Source organism: Zalophus californianus, chromosome 1 (genome assembly GCF_009762305.2).
Source record: "Zalophus californianus isolate mZalCal1 chromosome 1, mZalCal1.pri.v2, whole genome shotgun sequence".
Taxonomy (NCBI): domain Eukaryota; kingdom Metazoa; phylum Chordata; class Mammalia; order Carnivora; family Otariidae; genus Zalophus; species Zalophus californianus.
The window spans coordinates 1,181,264-1,194,334 of NC_045595.1; the positions used below are offsets into that span (position 1 = coordinate 1,181,264).

At 64.9% G+C, this 13,071-nt stretch overlaps 1 protein-coding gene across 1 annotated transcript; it reads right to left on the minus strand.

Moving 5' to 3' along the window:
• KLF16 (Kruppel like factor 16) lies at positions 1–12,238 on the minus strand. Its single transcript, XM_027582220.2, has 2 exons — positions 11,627–12,238; positions 1–2,378 (listed from the first exon to the last, which is right to left on the minus strand). Exons 1-2 carry the CDS (start codon positions 12,087–12,089, stop codon positions 2,077–2,079), a joined length of 765 nt encoding a protein of 254 aa, XP_027438021.1. The 5' UTR covers positions 12,090–12,238; the 3' UTR covers positions 1–2,076.
• Between the last annotated feature and the right edge of the window lie 833 nt (positions 12,239–13,071).

Below are 13,071 nucleotides of genomic sequence, written 5' to 3' on the forward strand. Positions count from 1 at the left end.
ATTGAGGGGGACACAGGCACTCGGCGGGCCGGCTGAAGGCCAGAGGTGGGGAAAAACCACGCAGGCACCAGAGTCGGGTTTAAAAAAGGGCTTGTTTAATTAAATACAAGGAAGAGGCCAGGCAGGACAGGGGGAAGTGGGGGCGCCCCCTGAAAGCACAAGTCCCTCGGGGCCCTCCCCCCTCACCCCCTCCTTGAGATGCCACAGCTAAGTGGCTGGAACCAGGTCCCAATGACCTCGAGCTCCTTGGGGGAGGAGGGGCACCGGTCTCTCCAGGCCCCTGGACACTGCGGAGGGGCCGGGGAGGAGTCCGCAGCTTCCTGGGCCCTCAGACCCACCGTCCACCTCCTGTGCAGAGGCACCAGCCAGGGATAGGACAATCAAGAGGACGTCCATAAAGACTTAGGGGAAAATGGGACCCCAGCCTGCCCTCACAGACTAAGGCATCTCACCAACACTGCTGGAAAAGAGGGTTTAGGGTACAGATGGACCAGCCTGGAAAGGATCTGCCCGGAGACTGGGGCGAGAGGACCCTTCCCACTCCAGCTCCAGAAGGGCTTCCCTGGCCTCCTCCCCAGGACGCCCAGTACCCATCCCTGGATCCTGCCAGGCTGGGTCTGGTCCACAACGCCATCCGAAACCCGAGCCCCCGATGGGGAGACAGGAAGGTTCTGGAACACACATTGGTGTCACAAACCTCCTGCAGCCAATAGTGGGACACAGGGTCCTTTCAGGGTCTTGGGACAGGGAGCCTGGATCCTCTCCCATGCTAGGGCGGGGGTCCTCGGTCCCTGTCCAAAATGAAACCCAACCAAAGCCACAGTGGGGAATACGCCAGGAGAGGACACAGCACCTACCCCTCCCTACCCTAAGTTCAGATCACGCAGACCTTCCCCCCAACACCCACACCCCCTGAGGACAACGGACCACCCGCGGGGCCCAGGTCAAGAAAGGGATTGGTGCCTGAAAAAATATTCTACCCGGTCCAAAAAAACGAGCTATCCCGTGGGGTGCGGGCGTCAGCCCTCATGCTTCCTGCCTTTGCAAGCAGGACCCCAACCTCTGGTCCAGGGGCCACGTGACCAGGGGTACCTGCCGGGAGGAAGGGCTGGTGGCAGGATGGAGCTGGCCCCCACACCTCCACCTGCAGGGAAGGGGTGCCTTATGCTCGATGGCTGTCATGGTCCCAAACAGGAGGGATTGACTGATTGTCACACGATGCTGTGGAAGGCCAAAGTTGGGGACTTGACTCTGACAGGAGCAGTCCTCACTCACACACTCACACACCCACCCAGAGAGGGGCAGCTCACTGCCCCCCTCCTTGCCACCAGCAGAGACAGAGGAAAATAAATAAGGAGGCCTTTGCCCCAGCGGCAGCCTGCGTTACGCACCTCTCCCCCATGTGAGTCAACACGGTCTTTGGAAGAACCCGTTTCTCCCCCTCCCTATCCCAGTCTTGGGAGCAAAACCTGGACCCTACCGCCTTCCCCCCTCCCTGCCTCCCCCCTTTCCACCCTGCCCCCACTGCTGGGGAGCTGGGTGGCAGGGCAGAACCTGTGGACACCTGAGATTGAGTACCCGGATGGGGGCGGCTGGGGCCGCACCCCAGTTCCCTGAACATCTCCAATGGCTTTCAGTGGGGTGAGGGGCCCCGGGCAGGGTGGGGGGGGGGGTGCCGGGGTAACCCCTGGTTCATCTATGGCTCTTTGCACACATCATCCCAACCTGGAGAGGGGGGCTGGGGGGGCAGAGTCTGAGCACTGGTTAGGTGCCCCTTTCCTGGGCCGCTCCCCCCAGATCCACCCTCTCCAAAGCAGGGAGGTGGCCATGGGGGGAGGGGAGCGCCTGCTGGCCGCCCACCCGGGGTTCCTGTTTAACACATGGGAAGAGAGTTATCCAACATGGCTATTTACAGACGCGGGCCCCAGCCACCCCTCCCAAGGGCCACCCCCGGTCCAGTGTCGGGGACGCTGGCTGTCGTCCGTGGCCCGCCCCTGGCTGCGGACAGCAGGCGTTTTGCTGGTGCTCCATGCCCAGGCCCAGCAGGGGTGCGGCAGGGTGGGCTGGACTAAGGCCCTACAGGCCAGAGGGGGCCGGGCTGGGCGCGGGGCTGGGCGCGGGGCTGCCCGCCAGACTGCAGGGCAGCGAGTCGCTGGGCGAGGTGCTGCGGGCGCCCGGGCGCCGGAGCAGTTCCGGACGGAAGCCGGGGTGGCGGCGCGCGTGCTTGGTCAGGTGGTCGCTCCGGGTGAAGCGCTTGGAGCAGAGCGGGCAGGGAAAGCGCTTCTCGCCGGTGTGCGTCCGGTGGTGGCGGGCCAGCTCGTCGGAGCGCGCGAACTTCTTGTCGCAGCCCGGCCAGTCACAGGCAAAGGGGCGTTCGCCTGGGCAGAGGGGGCAGAGGGCAGACAGAAGCAGTCAGCGCTTGGGGCCACCCACAGGATCCTGGTCATGTGTCTCCCCGCCCCCACCCCACCCGCCCACCTGGTTCTAGAGGCAGGATTCTGGATGTGAATTTAAAACGTGTAAAGGTGCAAAAGAAAACCCCCACTCATTTCACGAAGCCCCTAATGAACACTCCTGCCCTTTATTTCCTAGGAACTTGTAGTAATTCCAGGAGCAGTTTCTGTGGGTTAAAAGTAGAACCCGCAGAGGCTGAGCTCTACCAGGCCCGCCCCCACTCCCACGGCACCGCCTCGGAGACAGATCTCCTGGTGTATAGAACACGCACACACACACACGCGCGCGCACACACACACACATGCACACACACGCGCGCGCGCCCGCTCCCAAGGCATGCTGGGCTTTGCAGGGGCTTCTTCCTATGCAAATGGATCCTGTCCCCACCTCCGCTGGGCCGTGGGGGGGGGGGCATATCAGAGGCTCCCAGGTGCTCGCGACCCCAGTAACCCTCACCTTTTGAAAATGACCACCCGGGGCGCAAAGTCGGTGTGTATGGGGTGGCGTCTGGGCAGATTCCCATGCCCGGTCCACCCAATGACCCTTGTGGCCCCTCTAGAGGTAGAGGGACATGTGAAGGGCCCCCCAGGGCCACCTGCAGCCCCAAGCCCGGCAGAGGGTGGGGAAGGGTACGAGGCCCTGGCAGAGACGGCCCCCCTCAGGTCACAGCGCTGCCGGGAAGGGGAGGGCCTGGAGGCTGCGGCCACCGGCCTCACCCCGCCCCCGCGGAACGGACAGGGAGGGGAGGGGCGGGCCGCCACCCGGCAACTTCCTCCGCAGACCCCTCCCACCTCCCAGGCTGGCCTCGCCCATCCTGCCCCGACCAGCCGCCGCCAACCCCAAGCGCCTGTTCGCACCCACCCCTTCGGTCTGGGGTGTCGGCCCCAGAACGGTTCAGCTCGACCCCCCAGCGAGCGTGGTCAGCATCTCCCGGGAGCGCCGAGGGCCCCACCTTTAGGCTGGGTCCACCCTGGACCCCCGCCACGCCCCAGGCCAAGGGGCCGTGAGGATCCCGGAGCTTGCACCCCTGCGCCCTGCGCCGGGTACCTGGGACCCTGGACTCCCCAGCCCTTGTTTCGTCCAGGAGTTCTGGAGGGTGTGTGTGTGTGGTGGGGGTGTGGATAGAATGTGGGCACGTGAGCCGTGGCGCCCACACCCCTGTGTGACACCCTTTGTGGCACTGGATAGAGCTCCGGGTACAAAGGGAGAGGGCTGGACTCGGGGGCAGCCACAGCGGGGTCAGGGTGGTCACCTCCTGGGTTACACACCGGGCCGAGGCTAGGCACTGTGGTGATTCAGGCTGACCCTGTGTCAGGGAACACACCCAGAAGAGGGGTGCATGGCCTGGGGTCTGAGAAAGGCCCCCCAAACAGGACCGATGGTGGCCCAGTACAGAGAGGTAACCAGGAGCCGGCAGGAAGGACCACGGGACAGGCGTGTGGCTGTGGGGGGAGCCAGGAACATCTCTGCTCTGAAAGCTAAGGGACTGTCCTGGGGTGAAGGGCTGGGAGGAGGTAGGAGTCAGGAGAGGCAGAGGGGGTTCCTGCCATCACCCACGGCCCAGGAGAGAGCCAGACTAAAACCTCCCCTGCCCCATCCCTCCTTGCCGGTCAGCCCAAAACCAAAGGAGGAGGTGGGGTCCAGCAAGCCCCCCCATGAAGATTTCTTGTGGGTTTCTCACACCTGCAGGTGGGCATGCCCCAGAAGGCTGTGAATCCAGGTGTGCTAGAGTCACCTACCCCGAGGGGAGGGGGGGTTACACATCTGTAACCCAAGACCTCGCAGACCGCAAATCTCTGGGGCTGCACCCTTCCCTGAAACAATCCCAAAGGCAGGGGGAGGGATCTCAGCAGAGACATCCTCTACAGAACCACAGAGCTCAAAACAGCCTGGGAAAGGACCCCCGCCCCACCCGGACGGTGGAGTGCTTGGATGTGACAAGCCCCCAGGGTTGCAGTCTGGGGGAGGGGAGTCCGGTTTGGGGGGCGGGGCTGCTGGCTCTAGGCCAGACCCGGTGCCTGGGGGAGCGATGCCCCTCCGAGGGGCATGCAGTCCTGTCGCCATCTTGCAGGGCGCAGGCGGGGAAAAGCAGAAGGGAAGGGGGGGGCCATCCCGCTGCTGGCGCGCCCCGCAGTTGGCTCACTTCCCCATTTCGGGCGGTGGCGGGACTGGTACCCGCCTCCCAGCCTCCCCTCCTCCCCGCAGTTCCACTTTGCAATAAGCAGGTTGCAAGAGCGCTACCAGCGCGCACTGGGGCAGGACGCGTGCTGCCGCCGGGAACACAGCTGCCGCACGTAGCTCGTAGCTCGGTGGCGGCAGGGACATCCACACAGCCCAGCCGGCTTCGCTCACGTGGTCCCGCTCCCGCTAGGGCGGGGGCGGCGGACGGGGAAGGGGGGGGTTGGGGTCGACTTGCCGGCTCAATGCCGGCCAGCCCCGCCCCACACCCAGTTGCCGGGGAGCTCACGTGCACACGTGGGTGGCGGGGACTCGGGTGCGCAGGCTTCCCACCCCCACAACGATGGGCAAATGCCTGCAAGATACCAGGCCCTGTCACCCTCCCACAGTCCGCTAGCCAGGGTGGGGGGCGCTTAGGAGGCCGCAGGTGCCGCCGCCGGCCGCTCCAGAGCGGACTGGAACCCGGGCTGGAGAAAGATGTGGTGGGCGGGGAGCGGGTGGACATGACCTTTTGACTTGGACCGGGCTGAGGTGACCTGGGGACAGTTGGAGTAACCACAGTGCCATGCTGGTTCAGAAAAATGGAGGCCAAGAGGTCCTGGAGGCCTGATACAGGGTAATGGTGGTCCCTGAGCCAAGACAGCTTGGCCTGCCTGGACTTCATAGCACTGGGGCCAAGGACCACGGCTCGGACAACTAACCTTCACCATGACCTCCTGAGGTCATCCCTGGGGTAGGGACGGAGATGTGTCGGGCAGCTGACCCTTGCACAAATGCCCACCTACTGGGTAGAGGCAGGGGGTAGGGGCCCAGGTGAGGGAGAATTCCTGGAGAGCTAGGGAAGGCTGGGGCTGCAGCAGATGGCAGGGAGCGCCAGGGGCTTCCCGGAGACACCCTCAGTAGTCCAGAAAGAAGCCAAATGGGGCGCCTGGGCGGCTCAGTCGTTAAGCTCTGCCTTCGCCTCAGGTCATGATCCCAGGGTCCTGGGATCGAGCCCCACATCGGGCTCCCTGCTCCGCGGGAAGCCTGCTTCTCCCTCTCCCACTCCCCCTGCTCGTGTTCCCTCTCTCGCTGTGTCTCTCTCTGTCAAATAAATAAATAAAAATCTTAAAAAAAAAAACAAAACCCAAAGAACAGTTGTGGAGGTGCAACAGAAAAGGGGAGAAGTTGAAGGTGAGGTCTGGGAAGCAGGGCCTGGGGTCCGCCTCCAGCTGGCTACTCTGAAGGCTTTACAAAGTCCGCTTCCTATGGGAAGCTCCACTATTCTGTGATTTTATTTTATTTCTTAGTTTTGCAGTAATCTCCACACCCAGTGTGGGGCTCGAACTCACAACCCTGAGATCCAGAGTCACATGCTCCACCGACTGAGCCAGCCAGGCAGCCCCATGCTGTGATTTTAAATACCCCCTGGACCCTGCCCCCCCAAACCCAAGGCTTACCACCTACCCACCCCCACATCCCCCACTCCTCCTGTAGGTTTCCCCTTTCAGCTGCTCTGTTGTTGCCACCAGAGCTTAGACAGGCATCTCCTGGCCATCTCCATCCCTCATCTTGGCCTGCCTGGTACCTGGCAGCAAATCCGATCACTAACCCCTTCAAAATATCTCCAGACCCAGCTCTTGCCTGACTAGTGCAGTGGCCCATCAGCTTGTGGCTGAGCCACCCAGTCTGTGCTCTGCCCTACAACTTCCCAGAGCTACTCCCTGACCCAAGATCAAAGCTGACAGAGTTTACCTTGACCCGCCACCCTCCCTCGACTTCTCTGCAGCCCCACTCACTAATCCTCACCCGCCATGTTCCCGCTGCCTGGAAACTCTCCCCACGTCACTCTGCCCCTTCCCTGTATACCCTCACCCCTAAGACTGGCTTCTCCTCACCCAACTGGTGCACTCCACTGTCCCCTTTCTCGGCTTCTCTATCATTGTGCTCAGCATCTCCTAGGTGTGAGATCTGCCCCCTCACCCGACTGTCAAGCAGCCGGCACAGGCCCGGCATGCAGGCCGTGTGTGCATGCCGTGCGCACTCCGTACTCTATGGGGAGACCACGGCCCGGAGAGTCAGGCTCAGGCTGCGGGCTGCAGCAGCAGCTAATGGTGTGTTCGTCCTCTGTCCACCCCCCCCACCCGCCCAGGGAGGTGCGATACACTACCGTGTATTTAAAAGCCCGGCCCCCCGCAGCCCCGCAACCCTCCTTCCTCCCTGAAGACCCACACTGCCGTGGCTCACTTCCCACCCAGACTGGCCTGTTTGGCCCGGGGGCTCTTAGTGCCTGGGGGTGAGGGGTAACAACTCTCCCAGCCCCCCCCTCCCCACAGCATGTGTCACCGGGAGACCTGCTGTTCTGGAACAGCACCGGGGCGAGGGTTAAAGTCAGGGCGGCCCCCACTCCCCGCCCTCCCTCCGAGGGAGGCCGGCTCCTTGCACTGGTATCATCTGCCAGCTCCCGGGCCATCTGGGCCACCTTTATCAGGGAGCCTGGGTGGGGGGTGGTTATCACCCCCCACAATGTTGGAGGACCTCCCCCACTGCCGGTCACAGCACCGGCACCTGAAGCCAGTTCCAGCAGCTCTCCCTCCTGCGGGAGGAGGGAGCCAGGTGGAGCTCACCGGCCACTCCCGCCCCACTCAGGCTTGGCACTGCCCTACCCTGCCCCCCCATAAGCCACCAGTCTCCTGACACCCCCCCCCCCCCGCCCCGTCCTCAGAGGAGCTCACGGCTCTGCCTGGGGGAGGGGGGGAGGGTCCGCTGTCCTCTCGGCCCTGGGCGGGTGGTGGCTACCTCCCCTCTGGGCCTCAGTTTCCCCAAGTGCCTCTCCCCTGGGGGTCTCTTCAGCCAGGAATACCCCCACCCCCACCCCGCCCCCTTGGGCTGCTCAGAAAAACCAGGGCTCACCCTAGCCACCCCCTACTCTCCGTGCCCTGGGGCTTCTCACTCGCACCCGGTCCGCCGGCTGCCCTACTCTTGCTCCCACGCGGGCAGCCTGCCCTCCTCAGCCCCTCTCGCGGGACCCTAATCCCCGCTCCATAAACGGATTTCCCTCTGCAAAGCCGGGCCTGCCTTCCTGCCCACTCTCCACCCTGCCCTTGGGATTAAATGGAACCCTTCACCTGCCCTGACCCCCACCTCACACCTCCACCTCACCCTCAAAACTCACACCCAGGGCCCTCGTCCCCATCCCCTGCAGCCAGGGTGCAGTCCCCTCTCCGGGGACACACCCCCTCCTGCCCCAGAGGACCCCATGCTATCAGCCGAGAGCCCTCTTCCTCCATCACTGCTGCTGTCACCCCCCTCCCAAGGGTCCAGGGTGTCAGGGCACGGGGACTGGAATGTCCCCACAGTGCCTTGCACATGCTAGATGCTTACCTAATATTCCTCAAACTTAAGGAAATAGGGTTTTAGAGTAAAACTGGGGTTCTCACCTGGGGGTGATCCTGCAACTCCCCCAGGGGACACGTGTCACTGTCACAACGAGGGATGTTTCTGGCATTGAGTGGGTGCGACTGGGGATGCTGCTGAAACCCCCACGGTGCCCAGGACACCCGCAGAGAATGACATCCGCGGTGCCCTGGGGAAGGGCCTAGAAGCTCCACTTCTGGATCCGAGCTCCCTCTTGCCAGGAAGGAGCCCGAGACCCCAGCAGGGGCACAGCTCACCGCCTGCTCAGCACCAGGGACTCTGGGGCCGAGGAACAGTCCGGATATGGAAGCTGCGAGAGCAGGGAGTAGACAGCCAGTCTCTCCTCCCGCCCCCGCCCCATCTCTCCTCTCACTTTCTGTATCCATAGCAACGGCGTCAACTTCTCCTGAAGCTTCCGAAGTCCTTCCCCACCTCACACAGGAGAGCTCCATGCTGGGGCTGTAGGCCAGACCCAGGGGACCACGGCACAGCCCTGCCCCTGCAGCTGGGTGGCCCTCCCGGCCGCACCACCCCCTATGCCAAGCGGAGCAGGGGACAATGGGGGTACCACACTCAACTCTGGCGAGGGTCCTGCCCCGTGCCTCAGTCTGCTCCTCTGTAAGATGGAGCTAGGCTGGGATTGGGATTCTCTTTACAGGGAGGAAGACTGATCCCCGGGCAAAGCAGGGGAAGGCGGGACTCCCTCCCAAAGGCCCTCTGGGGATGGCCCAGCTGACCTCTAATTATTATTTCTCATCACATCTGTCCCCAAGCCCATCCCTGGCAAAGGGCAACACCAAGCTAGCCTTGGCTGGGACACCCGGGGCAAGCCCGGCTTCCCCACCCCCAAGCCAGGTACAACAGCAGCATCTCCCTCTACTAGAGGCCAGGAAAGCTAATGGCCTTTGCGCAGCCACTAAGCTGGGCTTTGTGGTCCGGGGGCAGGGGGGAGGGGGGCGCAGAGACACACTGAACAAGCAGTCTCAAGCACACACGTATCCGAAACCCTCGGGAGACAGGACACCGAGGGTGCCTAAGTCAGGGATTTCCAATCTCAGGAGCAGTCGGTCCATCCAGGAGCTGTGCCCTCTGGGTTCCCAGGCCATGTTATAAGGAGAGCTTTGAGACAGAACACCCAGAGTCACAGCTCCCACTGGAGCTAGGGATCCATCAGGGATGGCACCCTGCCCGCCCCCACCCACTACTCGCACCCTCCACTGGGTCACTCCCCCCGACCCTGGCTGGGCCTTGTGAACCTAAATTTCTCATTTATTTATTTATTTATTTTTTTTTTTTTTTAAAGATTTTATTTATTTATTTGAGAGAGAGAATGAGATAGAGCATGAGAGAGGGGAGGGTCAGAGGGAGAAGCAGACTCACTGCTGAGCAGGGAGCCCGATGTGGGACTCGATCCCGGGACTCCAGGATCATGACCTGAGCCGAAGGCAGTCGCTTAACCAACTGAGCCACCCAGGCGCCCTAAATTTCTCATTTAAAACGTGGATGGCAAGGGGCGCCTGGGTGGCTCAGTCATTGAGCGTCTGCCTTCGGCTCAGGTCATGATCCCAGGGTCCTGGGATCGAGCCCCACATCGGGCTCCCTGCTCAGCGGGAAGCCTGCTTCTCCCTCTCCCACTCCCCCTGCTGTGTTCCTTCTCTCGCTTTGTCTCTTTCTCTGTCAAATAAATAAACAAAATTCTTTATAAAAAAAATAAAAATAAATAAAACGTGGATGGCAATACTGACATCCTGCTGCGGGGCCCCCCCGCCGGCCTAGAGAAGCGGCCACCACTGCTTGGGGGCATATGGAGGCTCCGAAGGACTCCAGGATGCCCTGGAGACGTGTCTCTTGGGACCTGTGGTGGGAGGTGGCCTGGCTGCCCCCTTCAACTGACCCAGAAAAGAAAAAAAAACAAATCAGTACACTGGGGGAGTCCAAAAGACCCTTGCTACCTCACCATCCAACAGTGACTTAGGGCTGGTGACAGGACAGGTATAGGAGCCCAAGAGTGTGGGAGAAACGGAGTCCCTCTCTGGACAATCTCTCCATTACAGCACCCCTGCTGTTCAGACAGGCAAACTCACTTAGAATGAGCCAGGGACCTGCTCAGACCCCAGCTCCGCACCCAGAGTGGAATCTCCCCTCTGGTCCCCAGAGAGGCGCCTCTCCATCTTCACGGACCCCAGATGTCACTGCCTCCATATGTGGGTAACACCTAGTGGCTGCTCAGGGAAGGATGGTGGCCCCAGGAGGAAATGCAGACCCCACCCCAAGTCAGCCCTGGCTGCGTATCCTGTCTTGTGCTCGCAAGTGGGGCAGAGCCTCTAGGTCCCCGCGGACAGGGATGGGGACTGCGCAGGAGACGGAGCGCGAAGAACAGGGAGGAGGGTGCCTGGCATCGGAGGCCCTGCAAGGGGCCTGGGGCTGCCCACACGGGATCCCCACCACACCACGAGGGCCAGCCTGCTTTCTCCCACTGTCTCCACAACAGGAGTGTGTCCGCAGTGCCACGGCTGCACGTGACCCCCACAGTGACCCTCAGAAGGCAGAACTCCACGAGCCCTTTCCACAGGTGAAACACTGAACCCCAGCATAGGTCACGGGCTAGAAAGTGGCAGAGCCAGAATCCAAGTGCATCCTCACCGCCTGTACCCAGATGCCCACCCCCCGCTCACCTGCCCTTCCCCAAGGGAAGACCACCCTCAATATTCAAGCCTAGACCAGCCCGCAAGACCCACCTTCCCCTGACCCCCAACCCAAACTCCCAGCTTGGAGAGCACTGGGGGGGTACCCCGAGGGGGACGAGGGAGAGGGTGACAGTGTAAGGGTGACGACTGTGCCCGGGGCCTCAGATTCCCCTAGCTGTCCCCTCACCCCCAGCTGGGCACTGAGAAGTGACAAGTGTCACTGAACCCTCCCCCCAACCCTGCCCCTAACGCGGTGAGGAGACCTGACTCCCTCGAGGGGCCCCTCTCAAATCCGCCCCCCCCTCCCGCATCCAGACTCAGGCCTCGACCCGCACTCTCAGCCCCGCCCTCCGCCTTATTAAAACTCATAAGAAAAAAAAAAAACATGTGGGGCGCCCCCTACCCCGGCCCCCGCGCCAGACGCTCTGCTGCCTTCTGGGGTGAATCGTCGCTGCCACCCCGGAGGCGGCGACGCGGCTCCTCCTCCCTCTATGCAGATAGGGAAACTGAGGCAGGAGAGGAGAAGACAAAACCATCTCAGAGCTGCGTGCTCCAACCATGGCATCCACTCCCCAGACACGAACGCGACAGGAAATAAAAGGGAAACGGAGCCGAGGGGGGAGGGGACGGGCCGGGAGCCCCGATTCCGCCCACGGACCCCGTCGCGCCGCGCGCCCCGCGAGCGCCTGCAGCCACCACCGTCTCGCCCGCCAACCGCGCACCGCCCGACCGCGTGGCCGCCACGCCCCCTGCGCGCGCCCCACCCACCGAGGCCCCGCCCTCCCGGCCGGCGCGGCGGCGGCCCGGGCGCGCCCCCCTCCCCGCCCCCCACGCGCCACGCAGTTTTGGGGGTCCTGGAGGGGGAAGGGGCGCAGGAGACCGTGCGCGCGGGCCAGGAGAACGGGGCTCACCTGTGTGCGTCCGCAGGTGCGACTTGAGGTGTGAGGACTTGTAGTACGCCTTGGCGCAGCCTGGGAAGGGACAGCGGTGGCTCTTGGCGGCGGCGGGCGCGGCGCCGGGGGCGCGGCCAGAGGACGGGGACGAGGTGGCCGAGGAGGAGGAGGCGGGCGAGGCGCCCCCCGGGGCGGCGCCGGGCCCGCTGCGCAGGTCGGCCAGGATGCTGGCGGCCAGCAGGTGGGGCGCGGCGGCGGCGGCGGCGGCGGCGGGGCCCGGGCCGGAGGCGGCGGGGGGCGGCGGTGGAGGGCCCGGGGGCCCGGGCGGGGCGGCCTCGCGGCGCGGCGCGCGCACCTCCAAGCCGGCGGCTGGGCCCGCGCCCTCGGGGCCCGGCCGCCCGCGGTGCACCACGGCGCCCGAGGAGATGGCCATGAGCACGTCGGCAGCAAAGTAATCCACGCACGCCACGGCCGCCGACATGCCGGGCAAGGGCGCGCGGCGTGGGCCGAGCGGGCTGAAAGGAGGCGGCGGGAGCGGTGCCCGTCCGGCCGGCGGCGGCTGCTCGAGTGCGGGAGGCGGAGGAGGAGGAGGAGGAGGCCGGCGCGCGCCGCCGCCGCCGCCGCCCGCGCTCGGCCCGCCCCGCCCCGCCTGACGCGCCCTGACGCACCGGAGCCCGCGGGGGCGGCCGCGGCCCGCCCCGCCCGGAGGACGCCCCCTCGGGGCGCGCGGCCACGCCCCCCGCCCGGCGCACCCTCCGCCGCCTGGCCCGCCGCGCGCGGCCGCCGGGGGCGGGGTCTGGGCCGGAGGAGCCGCCCCCGGCGCGCCCACTCCGGCCCTGGAGCGCGTCCCCGCCTGCTTCCCGAAGCGCGCCGTCCCCACTCGGGGCCCCCAGCCGGAGACCCCGCCTCCGGTCCCTGCGGCGCGCACCCCCTGGCCCTTCTCGGAGTACCCCCTCCCCACGCCGGCAAGCTCCGCCTTTCCCCGGTATGATCCTCCCTCCCGGGAGCGCCCCGCCCCATCTCGGCACGCCCCTCCCTCCCTCCCAGGACGGCCCCACCCCCTCCCGGCGCGGCCCTCCCTTCTCGGTGCGCGCCCCGCCCCCTCGCGGGCGCGCCCACCCCACGCCAGGGCGCGCGGCCGGCGGGAGCCCGCCCCTTACCCGGACGCTTCCACCCTGGCCCCGGGCGCGTCCCCGTTCTCGATGGGGGAGGGCTTCGCTCCCCACGTGGCCGGGTGAGGGTGCGGAAGCGGCCAGCCCCGCCCCCCGGCCACGTGCGCGACCCTTCCCCCTCTCCTTTACCCTGACCTGGGCCCTGCTGGACCGCGCTCCCCTTCGCTCCTTCGCCCCTTCTACAGGAGTCCCCTCGCCTTTCCCGGAGCCCCGCGTCTGGGCAGGAGGAGTGGGCGCCCCGCCCAGCCGGGGCCGGCGAACCTGCGTTCGTTTCTCTTCCTGCGCCCCCCT

What these genes read in the sequence shown, in the direction of transcription:
- KLF16 (XM_027582220.2), bottom strand. Translation starts at nt 12,089, where the DNA reads ATGTCGGCGGCCGTGGCGTGCGTGGATTACTTTGCTGCCGACGTGCTC. An exon ending in GCACCTGCGGACGCACACAG is followed by an intron (nt 2,379 to 11,626) that starts GTGAGCCCCGTT and finishes CCCTCTGCCCAG; the next exon opens with GCGAACGCCCCTTTGCCTGT.